Source organism: Rhinichthys klamathensis, unplaced genomic scaffold (assembly GCF_029890125.1).
Source record: "Rhinichthys klamathensis goyatoka isolate OS25496 unplaced genomic scaffold, OSU_Roscu_1.1 h1tg000391l_1, whole genome shotgun sequence".
NCBI classification, from domain to species: Eukaryota; Metazoa; Chordata; class Actinopteri; order Cypriniformes; family Leuciscidae; genus Rhinichthys; species Rhinichthys klamathensis.
Genome location: NW_026606894.1, coordinates 3,657,984 through 3,685,853, shown reverse-complemented (window position 1 = coordinate 3,685,853; position 27,870 = coordinate 3,657,984). Strand labels below are relative to the sequence as shown.

At 37.8% G+C, this 27,870-nt stretch overlaps 3 protein-coding genes across 3 annotated transcripts in view; all 3 read left to right on the top strand.

The window, feature by feature from the left end:
- The first annotated feature begins 1,200 nt into the window (after nucleotides 1–1,200).
- Nucleotides 1,201–14,580, top strand: napab (N-ethylmaleimide-sensitive factor attachment protein, alpha b). The gene is made up of 11 exons (XM_056234152.1): nucleotides 1,201–1,384; nucleotides 5,477–5,556; nucleotides 5,757–5,873; nucleotides 6,929–6,975; nucleotides 7,934–8,011; nucleotides 8,149–8,204; nucleotides 8,543–8,627; nucleotides 12,917–13,021; nucleotides 13,129–13,197; nucleotides 13,483–13,533; nucleotides 14,256–14,580. The coding sequence occupies exons 1-11, from the start codon at nucleotides 1,287–1,289 to the stop codon at nucleotides 14,355–14,357; spliced, it is 888 nt and encodes a 295-aa protein (XP_056090127.1). The 5' UTR covers nucleotides 1,201–1,286; the 3' UTR covers nucleotides 14,358–14,580.
- Nucleotides 14,581–15,886: 1,306 nt separating this feature from the next.
- The window catches only part of glb1l2 (galactosidase beta 1 like 2), a 49,824-nt gene continuing 37,840 nt past the window's right edge, over nucleotides 15,887–27,870 (top strand). The window contains exon 1 of the mRNA XM_056234147.1: nucleotides 15,887–15,907. The gene's annotated coding sequence lies outside the window, so the exon portion shown is untranslated. The remainder of the gene's footprint in view (nucleotides 15,908–27,870) is intronic.
- Nucleotides 18,095–19,416, top strand: b3gnt2l (UDP-GlcNAc:betaGal beta-1,3-N-acetylglucosaminyltransferase 2, like). The gene has a single exon (XM_056234151.1). The coding sequence runs from the start codon at nucleotides 18,112–18,114 to the stop codon at nucleotides 19,372–19,374; it is 1,263 nt and encodes a 420-aa protein (XP_056090126.1). The 5' UTR covers nucleotides 18,095–18,111; the 3' UTR covers nucleotides 19,375–19,416.

The following is a 27,870-nucleotide window of genomic DNA, read 5'->3' as shown; positions in this document are numbered from 1 at the left end:
CTCATAAATTGAGCAAGTGAACACAAATCATTATAATCATCTGCAGCTTATACTGAAGCTCCTAACAAATTCCTTAAACAAAACCGGGTGGTTAAAGCATTTGAGGTTAAAAAAATATGCAAATATATTGTCGATTAAACAGAGAGAGTACATATTTTAGTCAGTGTGTCAACATAACAATATTCCCTTTGGGACACAATGGCATGCCATTTTCCATAAGCCTCTTACCAAGCATATGAATGTGTTCACATGTGAACTATGACATTTTGTATAAGAGATAATTCACCCAAAATTGTTGTCATCATTTACTCACCCTTATGTTGTTCCAAACCTGTATGGGTTTCTTTCTTTGGTAGAACACAAAAGAAGATATTTTAAAGAATGTTTGTAACCAGAAAGTTGACGGCAGCCATTGACTTCCTTTTCTTTTTTATTGGGTGCCTTCAACTTGTGCCGTTGTTACCAACATTCTTTAAAATATCTTCTTTTGTGTTCAACAGAGAAAGAAACTCATACAGGTTTGGAACAATATGGGGTGAGTAGACTAAATGATGACAGACATTTTTTGGGGTGAACTATCCCTTTAAGAGGGGGAAAAAAAGTGTAACAAAGTCATCAAACACGTGGCAGTCTTGACTACATAGCAACCACACAGGCAAGAAAACACTCACAATATGTGTTCATGTCGTGGACACCGCCTATACGCCGGGATTCCCTCACAGACCAGCACACAGGGGTCTGTTTATACGTCACCATGCCTACATGGGGAATTCCTCACAAAGATGCCCCGCAAACTGCATGCTAGGTGGGCCAGTGTCATTTCACATTATCAGAGTGCGTCCTCTGGTGGACGTTTACAGAGACCGCACTGTTTAAAGTTTTTCATTCATAGACTGTATTTAAAAAAAAAATTGGTTTGATTGATTATTTTTTTTTACACATTTGTTATGTTTATAATTTTAAACGTATTGTTAGTTTACAAGAATCTTTCACTAAGTGCCAAAGAGCGCATTTTTATTTTTATTTTTTTTTATTTTTAGAAAACCATATTAAAAATATATGTGCTTATTTATGACATTTGAATGAAATTGTACTCAAAATGTATTGAAAATAAATAAATAAATATTATATTAGGGTAGTTAAAAAAATATGTATATAGCTAAGCCCAACTTAACTTTTATTTTGAAATGAAACAGTAGACGGACATGTTGGAAGTTTCCGCAGGGATGTGTTGATGTGGCTGGATTCTATAGTCTGCCGCTAAAGTTGAACTGCAAACAATATTTATGGATAACTCCGGTAAAGAAAAGGAGGCCATGGCCCTCATGGCAGAAGCCGAAAAGAAAGTTAAATCCTCGCAGTCGTTCTTGGGCTCTCTGTTTGGGTATGTTTTCTAACTTTTAACACACTGCTGATAGGCAAACCGGGGTAAACAGACAGTTAGCATGCTAGCAAGTTAGCTGTCAAACACCAACTTTATATAAGCTATTATCAGAAGAAAAAACCCCTCCAAAAATAAGATCTTGTGGCTCTATATCGCAAAGGTTGAGGTCTACTCTTGTGATCTGGCGCTAAATGATAATGTAGTCTAGTCAGGCGACGAAGAAATCAAGTCAGCTGACACCCACTTCGGCCAGTTACAACATCACTCAGCATATGATCACATGAACTCCGAGAACCCTCAACCCTAATACGCACATATGTGCTCTTTTTATGTTTATTAGAGGTTGAAATCAAATCAAATACTGCCAAAACACCCATACTATTTCTGAATAGGATGTATACTTAATAAATTGTGTGAAATTATGGAAAGACATGGTTCAGATCACTCAAAACATATGAAAATGGAGACACCCTTATATGGTCAGTAAGGAAGCTGGCTGTCCATCTAGTGAAAAAGTTTGGTACTACGCCCAAATAAAATCTTACTGAAAGCTCATTTTTTGAGATATCAACCTAAAATTTGGAACACAACTTGTTTAGATTTTTGGCTTTAATTTTCTAGCAGTTTTAGAGTAAAATATATTTTATAATATACATATTTTATATAAAATATAAATAATTATATTTTTACATTCTATATTTTCATAAACTCAAACTTATATAACTTTTTTTATGTTTCACTTTCATAATTTATTTCACTTCTACAATAATCTGGCAAATGTCTTCTTAAAAACAAGACCAACCATATGTCTATATTCCAAAGCATTCTTGAATTACAACCATTTTACAACCACAAGTTTTTTTTTTTTATTGCTAGTACTGTGTCCTCATACGAGGACATCATATGGTAAATCATAGACCCACTGTCCTCACATGAGGACATCATTTTCTGCAAAAACTACTTCCTGTACAAAAACAAATTTTAGTTATTATATTTATTAGGTCCTACTTATCCCAAATAGCAAGAACAATTATAAAATGCACACCAGGCAAACTCTCGGGTCTCAGGAGGTTAAATATTAGAAAAATATGATACAGGAGACTTATATTAACGTTTATTTATAGCCTACATCTCTCAATCAACATTGCAATTGCACAATTCCCATTAAAGCTACAGAGCTTTATTTCAATATGAGCTCCATATTCTCACTATATCATACTATATGTGCAATAAAAGCCTCAAATATTTTATTTAATTTTTAAAAATATTTTGTTTAAAGGTTCATTCCATTTCAAAAAAATATATCCACATTCTTATCAACAAAATATATTTACTAATCAATGTAAATTTTATGGTAACAAAAAAAATAGCTTAATTATGTGTCCCTCATGACAAATGTTATATTACATATATTTTTCGAGCTCTTTCGTATGTATATCGTGGCCACAAATGAACAATTCGTTCTTCACCAATACGTCAATGCGTTCTACTAATTTGTTCATTCTCTCGTTTGAAGTAAATTGTGCGCACACTATAATAATTCATTCCCTCGTTTTACTAAATCGTGGCCACGTTGTAATAATTCATTCCCTTGTTTTAGTTCAATCAAAATGAGGAAACAAATTAGTTCAATGTGGTCACGGCGATTTATTAAAACAAGGGAACAAATTCTTTGTATTTGTATAATATATATACAGAGTTGTAATCGAAATGATTTAACATTGCAAATCAGGTTTATTTACAGACTTAAACATTTTCAAAAATCAGAATTTACTGACTTTCAGTTGTTTGTAATGAACAAATCAAACAAAAGTAATTGAAATAAATAGCTCAACACAACAAATGTTTCAAGTGGTTTCCCTAAATTCAACTGAAAATGCTAATTTTAATGACTTTTGCAGTCTCAAAATTATTCAACCCCATCATGGCAAGCATCTTTAGTACTCAGTAGGACACCCTTCTGCTGTTATGACCTGCTGCAAACGAGATATAAAACCACACACTACTGGCAGTGTTTCTGAGGAGTCTGAGCCCGTTCCTCATGAGCAATGGCCTTCAGTTCAGTAATATTCATGAGATTCAATTCTTCTGTAACGAAAGTCTTGGTGGAATTTGAGGTATGCTTGGGATCATTGTCCTGTTGGAAGGTCCAATGATGCTTTTTCCTAGGATTTCTTGATATACAAAAATGAATCCATCTTGCCTTCCACACGCTGCAGGTTTCCAGTGCCAGAGGATGCAAAGCAGCCGCAGAGCATCACCAGTTTTCTTTTCAGCATATGCTTCATTCTTCTTCCTCCAGACATACCGCTGATCCATAGGGCTGAAAAGTTTTGTTTTATCGCTCCACAGAACAGAATCCCTAAACTTTTATGGCTTATTTATATGATTTTGGACAAATTGGGGCGACTTTTCTTGTGCTTATGGGTTAGTAGTGGTGTACGTCTTGAAATCCGGCGTGCGTTTAGTACGTGTCTTACTGTGCAGCTGAAACCTCAGTGCCTGTTGCCACCAAGTCTTGCTGCAGGTCTTTTGTCTTTCAAGGATTTTTCTGAACCTGCCTTCTCAGAAACACCCTACGGTCTCATGGACTTAACGGGCACGGGGCAGCGATTGTAAGTCCACAAGACCGAAAGTGCATATGAAGTGTGCCATTTGTGACAGGGCCTGATCAGTTGCGTTGAAGTTGTGCATCTTCGGAAGCAAAGCCGCTTGCAAAGTTACAAAACATGCTGCGCCCATAGGTAATTCCTGATTCCTGAACACAGAGGGGCGGGGCGGCATATTTTCGGCTCATATTTTCGGCCTTTTTTCTCTTTCGAACAAAAACCGAAAATAATAATATTATAATTTTCGGTGCATCCCTAATTTCGAACATGCAGTCAAACGTGACACTCAACAAACTTAGCCAGTTCAGATATTTCATGTGTTCTAGCTCAAGCACACCTGGTGCAACTAATGAAGCCCTTGATTTGTATCAGGTGTGCTTGAGACAACAAATGTTTTGCAGATTATATACATCAGTGTTTCCCTTACCATTGTTACCCCCCCCTAAATTGCTGACGTCCATTCATAAAAAAGATATTTACTGTATAACGCGGAATTTCATGGAATTTGTTCATCTTTTGAGGAATAAATAGAAAGCAGTTCAGTATACACTTGAAATCAAATCGCGATGTAGACAAGTGTGTGTGGATATTAAACCACAAAGACAATTTAAATACGAATCCTGCATGTTCTGAGTGAATGAATGGTGCAGCCGACGCGCAGTTTCATTTACCACACACACACACACACACACACACACTGAAGCACATGTGACGCTTGCGCTGTTTTTTTTGCCTATATGAAGACACAAATGGATAAACTTCCTCTCCAGGCTCTAGATCCACTCCGAAAGTCACTTCGTGATCATTTAACCGCTTCATTTGAGAAAAACTATCATTATGACATAAACACACAAACTCAAAAGGTCTTCACGGCAACCCGTCAAAATAAAAGTTCGGTTTAACTTGACAGAGATATATTACCGTTGTACAGTAGAATTTAGATATGTCCCAATGTAATAATACTAACACTAATCCAAATAAATTATCATCAAAACTGAATTTAAGGAATAATCCATGTTTTAATTTTAACAGTAAATCATTGTCCAGCACGTTATTTGACAAAAAGTTTATTTAATTTCATTTGATTAAAATTGATGATAAATGATCAAATTTGTGTTTTGTCTTCATTTTATTACCAGAAAAAACACAACACAGAATTAGTGTGAAATTTTTTTTTTTAAATGTTGTATACGTTTAATGATTCATAATACACTATTTCAATTAATTAGACATGCTTTTTGATTGCTAAAAAATTTACACCACGTATCCGTAACACGCCCGCTCCGCAACACTAGCAGCCCCCCCCCCCCCCCCCCCCCCCCCCCGAAAAAAATCCTAGGGGAAACACTGTACATACTGTATGTACTCCATAAATATGTCCGCATGCCATGTGTGGAGCTCTGTAGTTTATGATTTGTTATTATTTATGACTTGTAATGATTTGTTTGAAATCATCATTCTAATATTCATTATATTTCACCAGGGGCTCTTCAAAGATGGAGGATGCTTGTGACTTATATGGAAGAGCTGCAAATATGTTCAAGATGGCCAAGAACTGGAGTGGTAAAGAGTGACATTACATTTAGCTTCAGTATAAATAACATATTAACATATCTACTTTTGTCATTTTGTCCTCTTCATTTACATGTGTGAATGGAACAAAAAGGCATTTCATTTCTAAATGAGGAAGATGTGTGTTAAAGCATAAAGTCTATTTATGTCTATTTAATGTTTGGATTTTGTTGTGTAAATGTGTTTGTTAGCTGCAGGAAATGCTTTCTCGCAGGCGGCCCTCCTACACCTGCAGATGCAGAGTAAACATGACGCAGCCACAAACTTCATTGATGCCGGAAATGCCTTTAAAAAATCCGACCCTCAAGGTATTTATTTAAATGTCACGTTTATATTTCTCAACATCCAGCTACTATTAACACGTATGCTTTGGGTCTCATTCTCCAACCGTGCACACACACATGAATTTGTGCGTGAAATCAGTGTACAAACATTTTCACGAACATGTCATGATTCATCAATAACTTTTGCAATAAAATGTATTCAGAATTTGAAGCAAAAATATAGACAGTAATATTGTGAAATATTATTGCAAATTAAAACAACTGTTTTGTATTTTAATACATTTTGAAATGTAATTGTTTAAGTTTTTGCTTAATATTTTTGTGGGATCTGTGATGCACTCCCATTCAGAAAGAAATACTTTAATTCAGCAAGGACACATTAAATTGATCAAAAGTGACACAAAAGACGTTTGGAATGTTACAAGATTTCTATTTCAAATAAATGCTGTTCTAGTGAACTTTCTATTCATCAATAAATCCTGGAGAAAAAAAAAGATCAGTCTGCACAAATATTAAGCAGCAATAAAAGTTTTCAGCATTGATAATAATAAAAACCACTATTAATAGAGCACCAATAAAGCAGCAAATCAGCATATTAGAATGATTTCTGAAGGATCGTGTGACACTAAATACTGAAGTATGGCTTTTGAAAACTAATTAATAATATATAATATTTTACAGAATTACTGTTTTTGATCAAATAAATCCAGCCTTTGTAGCATGAGACTTCTTTCAAAAACCCTTTAAGCGCATCTTTAGAGAGCGTCATGTGTTTGTTATGAGTGACAAAAGGTGAGTTTGCGTGGAAAGCCCTTATATGGGCGTTTTAATCAAATGAGGTCGCTCATTTAGAATACTACAAAAACATTAATGTTAAAATGAGGTAAAGAATTCATATGCATTGTGAATTAGTAGGACAAGTTCTCCTGTGTGTACAAATATGAATAATTCACACATTTATTAGTGAATGAGACCCATTGTTTTGTTTTGTTTTTTTGTGCACCAAAAAAAGGGTTCTTCTTACTTTTGAGTTAGTAGTTATCTAGCTATCTGCAGTTCATTGAAAATTCTCTCCACAGAGGCCATAAACTGCCTGAACAGAGCCATTGAGATCTATACAGACATGGTAAGAGTCTTTCTTACATCTGTGGAGGCTGTAGACGGTGTTTTAAAACCAAATAGAGGTGTTTTTGCGTGGCACAGAATCATTTAGACTCTTTTCATCCGTTTATCTTTTTGCAGTGAAAACTTGTTTTGGAAATTGTTCAACATATCCAAAGCATTCGTTTATAAAACATATTGCAAGTTACTCAATACACCACTGGAGGGCACTGTAACACAATGCATGTGTTTTAGTGTGCAGAAACCTAAATTTCGAATTCCCGGTTTCACAGACAAGATTTAAGCCTAGTCTCAGACTAAAATGCATGTTTGTGCTGTTTTAACTGAAATCAATTTTGCTCTGGTAAATCTTAAAATATCTCAGTGCCATTGTTTTATCTCAAGATGCACACCAGTAATGTTTTTTTTCTAAGGCACGTTTATAAAAGCTACTTAAATATCCTAATTAAACCAAGGCTTAATCCAAGCCGTGTCTGTGAAAACAGGCCTAAATGTCAAGTTATTAATCACAATTAAAAAATGACAATATGACCTGTTATTCCTGATGAAATCATGGTCTCACACTTTTTACTTTTTAATATCCTGAGCAGATGGAAATAATTTCCAAAAATCAGTTACTGTTTTTTATTTTATTTTTTTTATGTATGGGAATCTTAAGGTTGTCAAATGCCATGAGGTGCGACTCCCCAAAAACTTGATGATATTTATGAATTCGTTTTTGAAGATATTTGTAAACCTGCTTATTAAGTTTTGATATTTTTGAAATTAGATTAGATTTGAAATGAGATAATTTGCTTGCAGAAAATGTTTTATCAATGTAATCTGATATTTGCGAATGGCTTTCAATGGAGCAAATTGTTTCCCCCCCAATGTAATGGTGTAGTTTTTCGTCTGAAACTGACCAGCTGAACTCGTTTAAGCTGTTTTTCACCAGTGATTGTTTTGTGTTTCTCGTCTTGTAGGGTCGATTTACAATCGCAGCGAAACATCACGTCACCATCGCTGAAATTTATGAGACTGAACTGGGTGATATTGACAAGGTCAGACTTTTTTTGTCACAAAAATAGATCATTTTCTATTGTAAACCATATATAATCCATCAAGTTTATCCAAAATCTGAAAGGAAAATATATTCACCTTGTTTAGTGGTTATTGTTACTTTATAACCTTTTCTCAGGCCATAGCTCACTACGAACAGGCAGCAGACTATTATAAAGGCGAGGAGTCCACAAGGTATGGCAGTTTTGAAGCTATTTGTTTCCCCTGCTGTTGCTTAATACTGATGAGTGAAGATGTTGAGAAGACCAGTAGATAATGGGTTACCTATAACTTCAGGAAATTGTTTAGATTACTTATTAAAAGACGTAATAAATGGCAAGCATGTTTGCTGAAGCAGACCTTTGCTCCCATCTCACAGTTACAGTACTACTATTGAGATATATATGACACATGCAACTATTTTTCATTATTTCATGGCCTTTTTGGGGGATTTTTCCCTTAATTGTAACAGAGTCATACTCTAGGACTGTGAAATAGTTTCTAATCTGTTCACTCTGTCTCTGATGCCAAAGTTCAGCCAACAAGTGCCTACTCAAAGTCGCCACCTACGCCGCTCAACTGGAGCAGTACCCTAAAGCCATTGAGATCTATGAACAGGTAAACAAATACATGACAGGCTTGGTTTCAGTGCACTTGATCTCATTGAAGGTCCCATATAAGAGTCATCAAAGTTTAACCGTAAATATTTCCTTGTACAAATTTGTGTAGCTAAAATTGAATCTGAGATATGTAAATGAAGGTAGCTGTTAAAGGGTTAATTCGCCCTAAAAGGAAAAGCAAGTCATCATTTGTCCACCCTGGTGTTGTTCTAATGCCCTTCTTTTTTAACATTTTATAAAAATGTCCCACTCACACTCGTGTGTGTATAATGGCAGTGAATAGCGATTATGCTTTATCAAGCTTTAAAGGAATAGTTCACTTCAAAATGAAAATTGTCATCATATTCTCACCCTCAAGTTGTTTCAAACCTGTATGAATTTCTTCTGCTGAACACAAAGGAAGATATTTTGAAGAATGTCAGTAACCAAACTGTAGATTTGAAAATCCTGCTTCCTCCTATTATTGTTGAATCACGGAAGCTACACCAGTTACTTTTGCCAAGAGATTTATTATTTATACATGTGTCAGACAGAGAGAAACACAGGCATTTAAAAATAAGGCTATATGAGAGGAGGTCTTCATTCCATATTTCTCTGTTCCCCATTTCTCTATCTTCTCATCCCATCATGCTAGCTGTAAATGTTTTCTTGGTGTTTCTCCTCCCTCAGCCCATCATGCCTTTATGTTTCTCTGAGGTGGTACAGTAAGATTGAGCTTATATACATCACAGAGAGACTTTCAACTGCCTTGTAAGATAACAAAACACGTTGCTTATGTTAAAAATGGAACTTATATGTAATACATATACAATCATCGTACAACTATTCTCGGCGTATACATTTGCATCAGTTGAAACATTCCTTTTCTTGTAAAGAACATCCCAACGGTTGTATCATCATCAGTGGAACATCTCTGCTTAGTGAACATGTTACATTGCACACATACCTCAAAATATAGCTGAGCTCATACCAGATCTCTCATCAGCACACATGTACAACATACTCTGACTTCACAAAATACATTATGAAATTATTATAAAAATCAATAAAGAAAAACAATACTAAAAGAATAATCATTTCAAAATGAAGTGATTGAAAAATAAACTTTCATTTTCAAACTTAAATTTCTACTATTAAGCAGCTCTCTAGTGTGTTCATGTTTTCACTCGCGGGTCACATCTCGTGAGGAGAAATGAACTGGAAAATATTTCCACATGAAAGAAGCCGGAGCCTCCGCGCACAGTACATATTACTTAATCGCCACGGACCAATGGTAGTACAAAGTTATTTACCAGCCGAACCGAACTTTATCCAAAGTTCGTTTTGGCCTGATTTTGTTCGAAATGACGTCACATCAGTTTATTCTTCAATTTCGCTTGAAGTATACCAATTGGAGCATGTACTCCGTTGATTCTGGCACCCAACAACATAGCGAGATAACATTTTAGGCTTCTTATGTAGCCGACTATAAATATTAATAGCTGATTTGTATTGGCCGCCTCCAGTTTTTCCTTTGTTTTGCCTCCAGCTAACGCTGTGACGTAATAGTGACGTCGGCACAAGAAGGGTCTGTTATGCTACGTTCACACCGGACGCGAATAGCGCGTCAGGCGCGAGTGATTTCAATGTTAATACAAAGACGCGTTAGCGCGTAAAAAATTCCTGCAGCGCGAATGAAGCCCCGTTCACACTACACGCGACTTTGTCACTGCAAGTCGCCAGGCGCTGGCGATGAGGTCGCTAGTGGGCGTTCCCACTACTGGTTGACTAGTATGACATCTAAAAGACAGCGAATCAGCTTTCTTGCCATCCATCACTGCAGGCCCAGGGGCTGAGGAGAAGGATCACGTGCGCTCCACTCCTATTGGTTGTCGTTCGTGAAAATCGCTCTTCATTTGCATAAAGTAAAAAATTTCTCAACTTTGTCGCGTCGCTAGACACGCCCCATCTAGTCGCCAACGGTCGCTGTCGCGCGTGTCGCCGGAAGTCGCCCGCTCACCATTGAAATGAATGGTATCGCGTCGCGTGTAGTGTGAACGGGGCTTGAGGCGTAGAGCGCGGCGCAGTAGACGCGAATACGCCTCATTCGCGCGTCAAGTTCGCGCGAATTGAGCGTCTGGCGCGTTACGCGCGAATGGTGCATTTTGTGCATTCACGCGTTTGACGCGAATTCGCGTCTGCCGCCCGAGTTGAAAAATTTGAACTTCTGCGTCAATTCGCGCCGCGTTAACCAATCAGGAGCCTAGCTGCTTGCTGCTGTCACGTGGTGAAGTATCTGGATGCTTCAATAAATTATTTTGTAATTTGACGGTGGTTCTAATGTAGTTCTAATGCACAACAAAGCAAATATTTTATTACATAAAACTTGATTTCAATATAGGCCTATGAGACATATTCATTTTGTATTGAATGCTATTTATTCCATATCTAGATTAGGCCTATATGAAATATTAATATAATGTAAAGACAACCAACATTCGTGTCTGGACAGTGATGTGTGTGAGAGAGAAAAAAATCACAGGACAGATTAATCACTTTTGGAGGCTGGCTCCATTTATCATCAAAACAAAAATAAATGACAGATTAGGTGGATGAGGGCGAGGGTGATCCTCGCTCCGATGCGGGACAACAGGTCATCAAGCTGGGCGCGAGACAGGCGGAAGTACCGCTGACAGCGGCCGTCATCCAGGCGCAGCTCCTGGAGCGAGCAAATGGTGAAACTCGCCACACTGGGTTCGCCTTTGAAGGGTCTGGTGGACACAAATACGGCGACGATGACCCCTACGCCGCCGTTCTGCTCTCGTATTCAGAATATATGCTATTCAGAGCAAATACAGAGCGGTGACTCTCTCGATGAATGCTCGATCAACATAAAAAAAGATGGCCGCCAACGGGTTTCGATTCAGACGCACGTAAATTTCGCTTCAAAGTTTTGTTTTTTACGCGCGTCAATTTCGCTCTTGACGCGCGAATGGATTCAAAGTGGTCAAGCGTATAACTAGACGCGGTAGGCGCGAATTTGACGCGCTATTCGCGTCCGGTGTGAACGTAGCATTAGACGAGAGTTGAACTTTTTTTTACTTGAGCGGCGCCGTGTTTGCATAACCCATAAACACGTCTGTCTAGAGCATGTTTACGTAGAAAGCAATGGAAAGACAGCTCAGTGGAATGCAAAAGTCTACCAAGAACTCCTATTGTATGTTAGATATGTTTGCATGATGGTTTGAAAAAATGTTTAGCATTTTTCTTATTTTATATTTCTGAGCATATAGGGTATGTTTTAAGATAAGTTTGTACAATATTTGCCTTCATGTTTCATGCATATTTTCTGCAAAGATATTTAACAAATAACAAGTTCACGTCTTGTGTGATGCATTAAAAACCTGGTGGTTGATAAAGAGAATGTTACTTGAATCATATTGTGTTTTTATAATTTTTAACATAATACAAGCTGTGTTTTTACGTTGACTAGTTAAACCAAAAAATCGAAATCGTGAATCAGTCAATCGTTTTGAAAAATATGTGCCATATCCCCCTGCCCTACTACTTTGAGGTGAATACCGGTATGTCCATTATGTTCATCATAACATGACGTTAGCGTGTTCACATCTGTAAACATCATCAGACAAATGGAATTCCGGTCCAGAGATATTCAACTCTTGGGGACTCTTCTTTTTGGGGATTTTTAGGAGTTGTATTACATGTAATTTCTCACAACTTGTGTGCTTTTTCTGAGCGAGTCGGAGTGAACTGAGGTGCCAATAAAGTGTCATGAAAAAGTGCCATGGACAAAAGCCCAATGGCCAAGGTTAGGATTTTTGTTATACATAATACATACAATTTCGTTTTTTTTTTTTTTTACCAAACCCTATCGTACACCTCCAGAACATGGTCGCTATTCACTGCCATTATATGATTTTTTTTTTTAAATGTCACCTTTTGTGGTCTGAAAAAGAAAGAACGTGATACTGCATTAGAACAATATCCGGGTGAGTAAATGATGACTTAATTTTCACTTTAGGGAGACACATGTTCCACCAGTCAAAAAAGCATCACATTTATACCACAGTCCTGATATCACTTTTTCTTATTTTCTCAAATGAAGGCTGATCGAATCTTATGTGTGGGTTTCATTATCGAATGCACACATCTCAAGAATGCAGTCAGTTTAACCCCAAACTCACTATTTGTACATCAGCTTGAAACAAGAAGTAGCATCTTTTTGCAAATGTAGATTTGGAGGAAAAAAGTTAAGCTATTTCTTTATTTGTGCTGGTGGGTTTCCAGGTGGCAACGCATGCAATGGACAGCACTCTGCTGAAATACAGCGCAAAGGACTATTTCTTTAAGGCAGCTCTCTGCCACTTTTGTGTGGACATGCTGAATGCTAAGGTATGAAACACCCTACCATTACGCATTCCTTCAAATAAGCAATGGAAAACAGCTGTGTCGTTTGCGGCTCCCTTTCATATTCCTTGTCTCTGATGCCCCCCTTGTAGCTTGCCCTGCAGAAGTATGAGGAAATGTTTCCAGCCTTTTCAGATTCACGTGAATGCAAATTGTTGAAGGTAAGGTTGGCTCTGAGCTCAGTATTTATACAAACCATTTTTGTCTTCTTCCTGCTAAATGTGGGTTTCTAGATTGGCTTGTCATGCAATGATATTTAACAAAATCTGCTGAGAGTTCAAACTATACAAAATGTAATCACAACTGTTTTAAACCAGTATGTTTAAACGATCACAATCATTCTGCCTGAAAAGTGTGTTGGGTGACATTAGCACATTGTGGTCTTGACAGTGGGATAATGGATGAAATATGTGCTTAAAATGTTCTTTTTTGTTTGTTTTTTACAGAAACTTTTAGAGGCCTTTGAGGAACAGAATGTGGATTCATATACTGACGCTGTGAGCTATTAATTGCTCTTTCTATTTGTCAATTGTGTTGTATTGTATTGTAAACAATCCTGTGACAACTCAGTTTCACTACAAACAAGTTAAACAACCCACGTGACATGCCGGTAGCCGCTATCAGTAGCCATGATTCCACCCACCCTATTTTTATGCAGTTTTTAGGGTATTGCATAAAAAAAAAGCTTAATGGAAACACCAAGATGAGCATAAACAAAAAAAACTTGCCTGACTTTTCCTCAAGGGAGGATGGGATTGATAACTGGACTAACCAGCGGATCAGTTTCATTGCATTGTATCTCAAGTTTTGGTTTGCATTCTGAAGTCAAAGTCTGTCACCAAAATGATTCGGTATAAAGACCTCTCAAAAGTGTCGCAAACACAAGGCATCCGAATGCAACATAACATGATAACGTTTATTGCGTTTCGGCATAAAAAAGTCATTTATAATCTAGGATAAAAGAGCCGCAATGGCTTCCTCGCAATGGCTTCCCCGATTGCAGCAACTTCCATTTTTATTACAGATATTTTGCGCCAGTTTCCCAGGAAGTGACGATTTTGTTCTCTTGAACACTTAAGATGGAAACGGTGCTTTATTCGTAAATGTTTCCAATTTTTCCACACAAGCTGAATTTTCAACTTTGGATAGAAACATAGCTAAACCAGTTAAACCGAACATCAGTTCATCAGTTTAACTGACATTTCTCTCCATCCTTCAGGTGAAGGAGTACGACACCATCTCACGGCTGGATCAGTGGCTCACCACCATGCTGCTTCGTATCAAGAAAACCATACAAGAAGACGAAAGTGACCTTCGCTAAGATCCTCCTCCTGACCTCTGCCCCTTTCCGCTCGCTCTGCCTCGTGCCTTTAACACCACGACTTCAGTACGATGGTCGACTATCTCTCTCTTTTATCACCAGCTCAACTCTCAGTGCCTTAATTTCCTTGCTTTACCTCAGACCTCTCTCTCTCTCTATGACACGGCGTGCCGCCAGACCTGAAAGAACACTAAATAAAGAAGGGCTGGTTGTTTGAATGTGATTTTGAGCGAGTGTTGCATGAGAACTGAAACCAGCCACATTTGTATTATGGAGTGCTGTGCACACCAAGCTTCAGAAATGCTTTGTCATCTGGTTAAATTGAGCAGCTGTATCACTGAGCTCAAAAAAAGCATTGGTTTATTCTGTTAACCTCTTTAGTTGTGGCATATATATTTTTATTCTTAGCTGAAGTACCTTATCTTGCATCTCTGCATATTTTTTGCTTGCTGATTCCTGCATAGACTAATCTTTTTAATCTAATTTTTCTGGTTTGTTTGTTTTATTATTATTATTATTATTATTTTGACATCAGGAGAAGAAAAAGAGAGTAAAAGAAGGACTGATTCCAACATGTACGGAGTGATTTTATTTATTCTCTATAAAGTGAGACAAGTGCTGGCCTGTCCTGTAACTTGTAAATTGTCTCTCAGTTTAAAATCTAAATACCTTGCTTCTGTAACTAATAGAGCTGAATGTTTTAATGCTCTGGTGTGTGAGAAAGTTTAGAGAGCACACAGAATTTCGGTTTTTCATTTCCCCCAAAATAACCACTTCCTCACCACCACACTAGAAAACTTAGAGATGTGTTTGGGTCTTAATTTTTAAATATAATTTTAATTGAAAGATGACACCATCATAAGAAAATGTATAAACCATTTATCTGCTTTGTTTATAGCCTAATGTTAATATTCAAAAGTCACTTTTACTGACATAAGTGATTGGCGGTCTTGTACAAAGTTTCTCGAGAGAGACAACCTGTGATTCACTCTTGAATTTGCATGTTGATAAATGAACGGGGAAACATGTCAAAATAGACCCAAAAAAATGAAAATGCAGAATAATAGATTTATAGAAATATATTTTCATATCGTGACAACTATTTGTATAAGTCAGGGGCACGTTCATGCCCTCGAAATAATTTTGAAATGCTGTTGCAAATATTTGTAAACAAATAATAATAATAAAAATAATGACTTTTGAATAGTGCAATATTCTTGTACATTGCTATTCTTATTATGGCGGGGCGTAGGAGCCGTTCCTTACACATTACATAAGCATCTCAGTGATTTGATTGTAAGACTTCTGTTTTATATCAGAGCACTCTGCATAATTAAACTCTCAAGAAAAGGTGTTAACAGTCACGTGGTTCAGCCCAGGTGTGTTGAATGATAAGCACCAATCATAGACAGGTGCTGATGGGGAAAAAGGTTGAAGCCGACGTAGCGTTTTACAGTGAGACACACACTCACACTCATCTTGGGTAACAACGCGGTTCCTGTTGTGAAAGCGATCAGTTTTGACAAAGAACGTTCATCGAAGCTCACACAGTAAGTCCTGTTATGCTTTTTCTTGCTTTTCTTGAAAAACGTTTAACGTCACTTTTAATTTAAATTGACCTTGCCAGTCGGTTTAATACCTTCCATTGTTAGCCTATACCTTTTATCCACCGTCAGTATTACCATCATAGATAGTTGCCTAGAGACATTCATCTGTTTAAATCTTTTAAAAAATGTACAGCTGTAACACCGCGACGAAAAATAATTTATTATTTTTATTATAGGATCTCCTTCAAACCAAAGAGCTTATTTCTTTAATTACTACTTTCTTGATCTATTGCTTTCTTTGTAGGCTAACGCATCTAGTGAACTTGTATTTTTCCGAAATCTATGCTTAACACATTGTAGCTAATGTGTGAGTTTTCCTTCCAAATACAAAGTTGGTTACAATTCTAAACGAGTTGTATAGAACCGCTTTTTCAGGAATGAGCTTTTTCTCAAACCAGTACACTTAGGCAGATATGAGCAAAAATGTGGCCTAGTCTAGTATGCAGCAAGTGTTCAGACTGGAGTTTCTAGTAATGCTGAGATATATATTCCTACCCTGTTTAAAAAAGCATTAAGTGAAGCAGTAAGTGTTTTACCTTGAGGTATTAATTATTTGTAAACCTGCTTAACATTTCAATTAAATAATGATTCAAGACTGATATGGTTAAAATCATAGCTGATTGTTTGTAGTTTATCCACAATACTGGAAAGGCAAGCACATTCCTGATAATGGGTAATACTAGAAAAGCAAGCACATTCCTGAAAATATAGCCATGTCTTTGAGATAAAGCCTAATTTTAAATGCTTTTATCATTGAATCAGGGCAAGGTTTGCTATATACTACAAATACTGAATAAATAGATCAGGGTTAAGGGCTGGAACATAGGCTAAGTCACATGTTAGATTAATCAGCCGCTCCTGAAGGATAATAATCCATCGAGAAAGAACAAAATATAAGTTTCCACATGTTCTAAGACCACACATTCGCTAAGGTTGCCTGCATTATCTGTCCCTGAGCTCAATACAGTGTCCTTACGGGAGTGAAATGTACTTCATCTAGAGCCTGTGCTGTTTAATTGGTCACCTGAGACCATATTTCCAATACATTTAAAAGCTTGTTTATTTTTAGATACAAATACAAATATTTTGTTTGCCAATGTAGCTGTAATGTTTGCATCTACAAAGCTGTAGCCCTGTTCCAGTAAGTTTTAAGAGTTTGTTCACCCAAAAAATGAATGTTCTGTCATTTACTCGCCCTCATGTTGATCCAAACCCATACAACCTACTTCTCCAACTCCTGCGAGAAGTTCAGATGATGCAGACTCTGAATCAACGGGCATCAATGCTAAATTTCTATATATTGCAATCATGTTGACAACTTGTAATTAATAACTTCAATGAGCTAATTGTTTCTGCCTTAAATTTAATACATTGTTTGCTAACTGTGATTTGCTGAAATACTTTACTTTGACTGTCACCTCTGATTTTAGATCACTCTAAATTGTAGTGTAGACGCATGGATTTTCTGTAAAGCTGCTTTGAAACTATGTATTGTGAAAAGCGCTATACAAATAAATGTGAATTGAGTTTAAATGATCTGAAACACAAAAGATATTTTGAAGAATGTCTTGGTTTCTTTTGTCCATACAATGGAAGTCATATTGGGCCCCTTCGAAGTATCTTGTGTTCTGCAGAAGAAAGAAATCCAGGTTTTGAACAACACAAGGGTGAGTAAATGATGACAGAATTTTTCATTTTTGGGCGAACTGTCACTTTAACTTTCAGAAAGTTAGTATTTAGGCAAGGTTTGGAGCCCAGTGGTATTTGGAGTGGTGTGTTCATAGTACATAACCAAACAAATTTACTGCTGTCACAAGAGGCTTCAGACTTCCAGTTATGTCACGTTCCTGTGATCTCACTTGCATTACTGTTTCCTTGTGTCTGCTAGGCTCACAGCTGAACTTGACATCAAATGGGAATATAATTGAAGAAACTGAATTCGGAGGAAGATGCGCATAACAGATGTTTGTCATGCCTATAAAAAGTAACATTGATCAACTAACATTGATCCCCCAAGAAAGAACAAAGAAACAGAGCAGCACTTCAACGCAAGAACATTCTGTTGTGTGAACCCCCACCATTTCCTGTTGAGACCAACATCCTTTCTTGCTTAAAGTTAGCTTCTCTCTCAACAGAGTTGTTGTAAAATGAGAAAGTATACTAAAATCTTCATTGTAGCAGTAGCTAGCTGCCTTTGCTTTGTCATATTCTATTCCTCACTAACGGATGTGGAACGCACACAAAGAGACTTGGCCACAATCCCTTTGGTTGCAACTGCCATTTCTAGAAAACCCACAGCTGTACTGACAAAAACGATAAAAAAACCCCCAAAAAGTGTTACGCCTAAAGAACTTCCTCCCCTTACTATTTCTGAGAAGTTTAGAAATGACGTTCCCAAAAACGGTGCCTTCTGGAACCGAAAGCTTCATTCTCTCCTTAGGCAGTTTGACTCCGCCAACAATGAAACGCATAGGGAGCCGCATAAAAAGTTTCACTGTCATCCTGAGAGTTTAGAGTTGCTACAAACGAACATTCAGGATATTCATACGTATCCCCCTCTTTACGGAGACTTCCTTAAAGGTATGGAGTGTCGAGACCCACCGGTTCTTCACGATCAGCCTGACAAGTGTGCGTCGGATCAAATTTTCCTTCTCTTTGCAATCAAATCCATCCCAAAGCACTTCGAGAGGCGCCAAGCAGTCCGGGAGACCTGGGGAAGAGAAGGGTTGTATGCAGACGGACTTCAGGTACGAACTGTCTTTCTGCTGGGTCGATCATCTGCGGATGATCCCAGTCTCGACAAAATGGTTTCATTTGAAGCTCAGCAGTTTAAAGACCTGCTCGTTTGGGATTTTCACGACACCTTTTACAACCTGACTCTCAAGGAGCATGTGTTCTTCAAGTGGATGCTGGATCAATGTCCTCAGGTGCCTTTCATTTTTAAGGGCGACGATGATGTTTTTGCCAACACTCAAGCAATCCTGAATCACCTGAAGTCTCTTGATCCCGCACAGGCCTCGACGTTGTACACTGGGCAGATAATTTCTGATGCCACGCCATTACGGGACCCTAAAATCAAATATTATGTTCCTCAGTCTTTCTACGAAGGTCCATACCCTCCTTATGCTGGTGGCGGTGGATTCCTCTTTTCTGGAAACCTTCTCCCATCTCTTTACCACGTTTCCTTTTACATACCCTTCTACCCTATCGATGACGTCTACAACGGGATGTGCTTTAAAGCAATTGGAATCACTCCGACCAAACACGATGGTTTCAAGACATTTGACATTCGGGAGCAAGATCGAGAGAACCCCTGTGTGCACAAAGACTTGCTCCTGGTGCACCAACGCAACCCTCGGCAGACCATGAGATTGTGGAGGAATATGCACAGCTCCATGCTGACCTGCTGATATGTTTGGTCAATTGTAAACGGACTATTATTAGACCAATTAGATAAGTTAAAGAATAAGTTGGCAATTTTCTGGGGACAATAATGTGCATTAAACATGTACCTTTCAAGACATTTCTGATACTCTGAAGGCTTTTTTTTTTTTTTGGTTATAGTTTTCACTTGGGGTTGAAATGACTTGGGATTGTTTCGTTATTGTACTTGAAAGACAACACGGGTGATGGTGATGAACACCATTTATGTTTTTGTGCAATTGACACTGCCTTAAAGATAACCTATAAAAAGCTCAGTGTTTCCCAACCCTGTGCCTAGGGGCACACCGACGCTACACATTTTCGAAACTCTTCCAAATCAAACATGCCTAATTCAACTCATCTGCTCTTTTATACAGACTTTAAGACCAGAAATAGATGGTTCAGATAACAGACGCATCCAAAAATTGTGCACTGTAGGTGTGCCTCCTGGAACAGGGTTGGGAAAACACTGCTTTAAGGGTTAGATCGCCCAGAATTACTTTGTCCTGCAGAACACTAATATTTTTAAGATTGTTTCAGCTGTTTTTTGTCCTTATTGTGAAATTGGGTCTACATTTTTCACATTTCTAAAAAGACCAAGATTGTGTGAAATTAACTCCACTGGAATATCATGTTTTCTAAAGCGACATGATTACTCTATTTGAAGAACGGATCAATTTATACGGTGGAAGTCAATGGTTGCCATTCTTTTAAATATAATTGAGTTTTTTTTTTGGTGGGGGTGATCCTTTATCACAGGGGTGGGGAACGTTGATCCTGGAGGGCCATTGGCCTGCAGAGTTTAGCTCCAACCCTGAAAAAAACACTCACCTGCCTGTAACTTTAGCAATCCTGAAGACCTTGATTAGCTTCAGGTGTGTTTAATTAGGGTTGGAGCTAAACTCTGCAGGACAATGGCCCTCCAGGATCAACGTTCCCCACCCCTCCTTTATCAAGTGTCAGACCTTGTTTTTCATATTTCATGACATTTGGTCACATTTTGATCTGTTCCTCATACAGAGCTATCATGCCGTTTCACGTGAGGGTGATCATTTCCCCTTTGCAGATTTTGCAACACTTTCCAGCTGATCACACTAATTAGCTACCACATTGAGAGACAGAAAACTGCTTGGTTTTACAAAAGTAACTTCTGTGTGAGCTGTGCTTCATAATTTGCTGCACTATCGAAAATAGACAATTAACAATAGATTATTGACAATAATACAACGAATCCCCCCCCCTTTTTTCTCCCATGCAAAATTTTACTAATGTGAAATGTAAAATTTACACCTTTAGATGCAGTATTAGTGAAGCTGATGGATTAATTCACTCTACCTTTTTATTTCTTAATTTGAACGTTTTGGATTTTTGTTGACTTCAGAAGTTATTTATATTGATTTATTATACACAATTATGTTCTTCTGTGTTCAATGGGAGAAAGAAAGCTACTATTTTTCAAGTTTGCATGTGAGTAAATGGCGAGGGTGGCAGTATTCCTTGGAAATCACTCTTCTTGGAAAGCACATGTTCCTGGAACATGGGCCTTGTGGGAGATGAATGTCTTATCAGGCATTTTATATCTGGGCTACATTTCTCAAAAGCATCTTAAGCTTAATAGAACAATTACCACCAATGGTCTCTACGATCAACTTGGCTCACTATGCTTCCGAGAAACTCAGCCCAGAATGTTGAGCTTTGGTAAGTTTTGCGATTGGCATAGTTCTCTGTGTATTCTCTATACGTGTGTAAAAATGTAACTATGTATGTACACTAAAAAATGCTAGGTTGTTTTAACCCGTGTGTGGGTCAAATATAGAGAATTTAATTAAAAAATGTAAACCAACTGATGGGGGTTGTCTGTATTTGACCAAAACATGAGTGGAAACAATCCAACTTTTTTTTTTTTTCAATTTGTGGTATGTGCTGAAATGGTATTTAAATGTATAGGGTTAGGCTGTTATATTCTTTTTTCCCATGTCGCAGTATCCATGTGTGTCTGTGAATTATAATGAATTGCACTGCTAAAACATAATGTAAATTCACATTAAAGTTATTTTGTGAGTTACATCTTGAATAAGAAGAACCTAATGCAACTCGAGGGTCTGATTCTGTTTAACAAGTATTGTAGGTAATTTAATTTTGAATATCGTCACCTTCCTAAAATATTTGCCCAAGTCATTTTCATTTTCAAATGAAGACATGCATTCACACAGAGCTCTCAGAAATGAGGAAGCTGTGGTGGGTAAACGGTTCATTATCGTGACATGAACGAACAAGTATATGCTGTTGTGTGTCTACGTTCTTTGACGCTTGCTTATGAGATTGAATATTGGAATCAAACTCTGCATCAACAAAACATCTTAGGAACAGGGCGTTTTGGGGCAATGATGTAATAAAAACAGGTTTTTCTTTTGCATTTCTACGTGCCTATAGACTGAACACGTAAGACACATGCGCACAATGTCACAGTTTTCACAAATTCATGTTTTAGTTATGTAGTTTTGTAGTTTTTTTTGTAGTAACATAATAACAGTATATTTTTAAAAAACGTGCACTTTGAAATCGTTTTTTTTTTTTTTTTTTAAATCAAGTTTGCATTGTCAGGTCCCCAAAATGCTGTTGTCGTGTAAATAATGGCCAAGATGCTTGTGTTTTTAGGTAAAACGGTGGCGTGTAAATGGCCCCTATTTTCTTTTTCACATGCTGGTTAAAAAAACATTGAAAATTAAGCAATAATTTTTATACAGAGTCCTGACTGTTACAATAAAGCCAGCATGTTACTTAGTTAATAATAAATCAATAAAAAGTATAAATAGACACTAAAAACCATTAAACCCATTAATTCAGTCACCAACCCCTACTGACTGAAATGGTCAATACGTTTGCATGGAAACTAATTATTTTCTAACATTAATCAGTGCCATTTCACTGGTAACATTGTTTTGTAGGTATACAGAGGAAGTTTAGGTAAAGTTATATATTTATTGCTCTTTTCTCGTCGGTATTAGGAGCCCCTATGGTGATGAAAAAAATTTGAGATGGGAGAAAAATTCTATATTGATTGATTTTTGTGTTCATTAGCAAAACCTTTGCATTCTCTCGAGGAACTTTGCTTTCACTCAAATATATTTCAACATTTTAAAGGAACCTGGTGTTTTTATTTAGACCTCCACATGTCGTTCCTACGGGGTCTCTACAAGGACTTGGTGATGTAAAAATATGAGATTATATTTTAATGCTTTTGTGTTTGCTAACAGAACCTTTGCATTCCCCTGAGAAACATTGCATTGACTCAAACTATATTTGAACACTTCTACGAGCAAATTCAAAGTTTATCAGGGGAATGCAACACTTTTTCAAGAGAATGCAAAAGGTTTGTGAGGGAATGCAAAAGTCCTTAAGGCAGGGGTCATCTCGTGTAGCCAGACCTTTAGACTGACCAGAGGGTCTCTGGACTCTATAGCAGCGTTGATTGGCCTGACTTACATGTAAATCAACCAATCACAGTTCTCTTTGTTCCTCGTTAATACCTGCAATCTTGCTACATGTTCTAACAATGCCTCTCTAGTCGGTTTTTGACCTACCATATATTCTAGCCGTTCAAGAAGAATGTTGTGGTCAATGGTATCAAATGCAGCGCTCAGGTCTAACAACCCCAGCACAACACAAGAGCCTGAATCTAGAGCAACCAAGATATCATTTGTAACCCTAAACAGAGCTGACTCAGTGCTATGTAATGATCTAAAGCCAGATTGGAACATGTCCAAAATATTAAAATTATTCAAATAAAACTGCTTTCTCAAAAAGATCAGAGAGAAAATCTGAAAATTGTTGAATAAAATCCTTATTGCATTTAGGGGGTCTGTAAATCAGAGCACATAGGACCATTTAAATCAACCTTCAATAACTGGACTTCAAAACTGGAAAAGGTGACCGTAGGCACAGACTGTACAGTTGTAAACACGAAGGTGTTCTTCCATGAGGGGGGTTGGCATCACAGCATCTTTGTTTCCAGGCGGACCGTTAAAGAACGTGACACATCTCTCGGACCTCCTGTAGAATTTAACCAATCAGATGATGATACGGTACATCAGACGTTTAGCAAGCGGTCCGCGGCCGTGACGTCTGAGGCTGAGACTAGGGCAAGGGTGCCCAATCCTGTTCCTGGAGATCTACCTACCCACGGAGTTCAGATCTAACCCTGATCAAGTGCTCTTGAAGATCTTAACTAGCTGGTTCAGTTGAGTTTGAGCAGGGGTGGAGCTGAACTTTTCAGGTAGGTAGATCTCCAGGAACAGGATTGGGCACCCTTGGCCTAGTCTCAGCCTAAGACGTCACGGCCACATACAAACCCCTGCTTTAGGGGATCCGTACATTCCAAACCCTAACACACCACTAACACACAATGTCAATGAGACGTGGTCTGACGTTAGCCAGGCTAACAGGCTGACATTTTAAGATAATTTAACATTTAGTCTGTCGATACCTATTAGTCATGCAAAATTGTAACTTTTTTTCAACTGGTTGTGGAGTTTAGAGAGATGATTCTTTTACTTGTAGTGCCTCCTGGTGCTGAACTACAGTATTCACTGTCCTTCCTCTGAAATTTAATGTCTAGACTGCATTAGCGTTCTTGCCCGGAAGTGACCATATTATTTAAATTAATAATAAATGAATATTATATCAATACAAAAACGATTATTTCTATTTATTTCTATACCTATATAATATGACCTTAAAGTCCTACAATATGCGTGTTGTCTGTTTAATGCTGTAATTGTTGGGTGTTTGTTTTCTTCAGAGGTTTTTAAAAAGCACAACATGAAGAAATAAACTCATCCTATTACAATACTACAGCAAAAACAGTTCAAAAAAGGCTATCCCAGATTTCCCCCCCCCACAAATACAAACACTTCACAGAAACGACAGCATATAAAACCCAGACTAACGTACAGACAATTCTTTTAACCTCTGTTTGAGGTTCTTGTGATTTTGTTTACATTATCCTTCTATATTCTTTACCTCAGCCCTGCCTGTCGTCTTCTCATCCAGAGAGGTTTTCTTACCCAGGGGACGGAGGTGTTATCCTGTGTCACTGACCTTACTGAAACCATAGAAACCATAGACAGTAAAACCGAGTAAAACACACTCCTTCCATGTCCATCAGAAGGACTTCTACAGAGATTGAGCTCTCTATCGCCCCCTAGAGTACTGAGGTGTGGTGACACCACCACTTTATTGTTTTATTCTATGCATTGGCCAACCATTTGGTTCTTTGTTTCGGATACTTGCATATATTGTTTATGGCCTATCATTCACCGCCATTTGTTCTGCATATCTGCCAGAATGGCTCTTAAATCCAGGATGTTCTTGGGGCATTTGTACTTTGCTTGTGTAAATAAGTGCAAATAATCACATAAGGTCTAAATGATCCTTACTACTTGGTGTATGAAAGAATGAAAAAATTACCCATTTGGCATGAAATGGAAATTGCGGTAGTCTTTTTCTAACATATATCTGAGTGAAACGGCTTCTCAAACAAGAAAAAAAATGTAGAGCGGGACTTGATTTTGTCCATGATTGGATGGTTGTGTTTTGCTATTGGTTGATCTCATGTGAGTGACAGTTTGTGTGTGAGTTTGTTAATATTTTAAAATATTTGTGAAGAAGGACTACAAGCCCGCGCACATATATATTCAAATGCGCATATGGACTGAACACGTGATGCGCATGTGCGCGCCGTCTGCGTTTTCGCGGGTTTGCGTTTTAAGGTTTGCGCAGAGATAACAGATAATCGTTTGCACCTTCGAACCTATTTCAGGGAGTGCGTTCTCGAGACACCAGGCACTTTTTGTGCGGTTAAAATAGTCCGAGTGACTACAGTGGCTCAATCTTAAGTTTATCAAGCAGCGAGAATACTTTTTGTGCGCAAAAAACAAACAAAAATAACGACTTTATTTAACTATTCATTTCCTTCTCTGTGGGCCTCGAGATTTCACGTAGTGATATTGAGCAAAGCTTCTATGTTGCACGTTACACGCATTACACACATGACCAGCGTCGGCCAATAGTGAGCCTAGGTGTAACGTGCAACACAGAAGCTTTGCGCAATATCACTACGTGAAATCTCGAGGCCCACAGAGAAGGAAATGAATAGTTAAATAAAGTCGTTATTTTTGTTTGTTTTTTGCGCACAAAAAGTATTCTCGCTGCTTGATAAACTTAAGATTGAGCCACTGTAGTCACTTGGACTATTTTAACGATGTCTTTAACTTTTCTGGGCCGGCCAGTTTCGATCCCTTAAGAAGCCTATGGAGGAGTGATCCAGCTCTCAGATTTAATCAAAAATATCTTAATTTGTGTTCTGAAGATGAACAAAAGTTTTACGGGGTTGGAACAACATGAGGGTGAGTAATTACTGACCGAATTTTTCATTTTTGGGTGAACTAACCCTTTAAGCTGCTTTGAAACAATCCATACAGTTAAAAGTGCTTTATAAATTAAGGTGACTTGACTTGACTTGTGTGAGCGACAGTAATTTACCTTCGTTGCAATTAACACTCATCAGAGAAGAGATTTGGCAAGACATTTTTATTAAAGATTATGAGGGCACATACATTTTTTTTAAATAATGATGTTAATAATGAAAATATAATATATATAAAAAATAATAATAATGGTGCACAGGTAAATCATTTATAATAAATAATGCTATATTCCATTTAAAAAAAATTTATTGCATGGAGACTTTAAATTCTTTAATTTACCGTTCGCAGGCCCCTCCCCCAAAACGGCTATTGTCCTATCACACATCATAGCAACCGTTACTATGTGAGCAGGTCCGTCAAACATTGACTCCAAGCAAGATGGTGAAGTGGTGCGGCCACGGCGTTTGTAAATCGTACACTAGTAGATACCCCGAGAGATTGTCTGGAGGAGTTGTTCTTTCCGTTTCAAAAGCCGAAAACACAACGTGAGCGGTGCCTACAATGGATAAAACAGTGTGGACGGCCCCACTCCAAGTTAAATGTGTCGAACATGGTTAACTCGCGTGCAGCGTGCGTGAGACTGAGACACTGAGATTAGTCAAAGACACATGGAGAAAGCAGATCAAGAGGATCCACAAAGGAAGTACGTTTTCTAAAGTGTTGTTGTTAACATGATATTTTCGGGGGGAAATTATCAGCAGTCACTAGCAGTGCAGGCAGCACCTGTAGACTAAGTTATGTACAGTTTAGTACGTTAGAGGAGCATGAAGCTTACTTGACAACATCAGTTCATATCAATATCGTAACGAATAGAAATAATGTATGGTTATCTGCATCTTTCCGTCTATTATGTATAGTTACTTTTTAAACACGAAAATCGCATTCAGCATGACACGCAAGCGGTTGCCGTGGTAATGAACAACCTGCTTGTTAAAGCGAATGAATAATCCTGTATCTGAGGCAAAATTACTAAATATGCAGCGCGAGTTATATATTTCTAACTCCAAACAATTAGCCACTGAAACAGCTTATAAAATCTTCTTCAAGGCTGTGATGGTTGCATAATGCATTTGAGGTAGCAGTAACGTTACAGGTCATGGGGTTTCTCAGATTTCGCTTGAGACCGGTTTGAGAGCTTGAGAGCATTATTAGGCTCGATAGTAGTCGTGTCTCCTTCATTGCGTATTTTTATATTTTGAATATATCCCTCCACTGCATACTGTAACCCCTTTTGCCTCGATCTGGAGGATATCGCGGAGGTATTGCTCCAAAAAAGGTCACTGACGCACCTCTTCCCGTCATGGCAATCTGTGGCGCTGGTCGTGTTTGACCATTTGTTTGACGGGCGTAGCAACAATAACTAGGGGGCGTGGCTTTTGCGAACGGTCAATTGAGCAAAGTGAATGTATCACACAAATTAAAATAGAAACAGTTAAGTATTGAGAGTTGAATTATAGTTATTGGAGGGTTTTCATTCTTTAAAAGGAGAAAGGAAGTAGCAACGATATAGTTCTGAACATAATGGGAAGGTAAATATGCTGATGCTTATTAAAATGATCATTACTGGCATGCAGAAAATAGAATTGTTCAGTGGTGATCCATGAAAGGGTGTTTAAAATATTCCACTTCTCACTTCAACAGTTTGCATAGATGTCTTCGTTGGAGAGATTCTTTTCGAATGTGCATTTAGGGCCAACGGTGCAGGTCTCCTCCTTATTTGCATATGTATTTGACTGATGGCCTTTTGTTGAAGACACATTTGCATAAATGTCCTGATCTTGGTTTGTTTCCTGAAATGCATTTAATGAGCTGTGAACTTGTACTTACTCTGTTAATTCACTCACAACAGAACATTGAAAACAATGAAGCACTCATCATGTGTAACACGTAAGTGACAGTGCAGTATTAGCCCAGTATCAGTAAAAAATTGCACTGTAAAATAATGGTAATCTACTGGTTGCCAGTAATGTACTGTTAATTTACAGCTCTCTACCG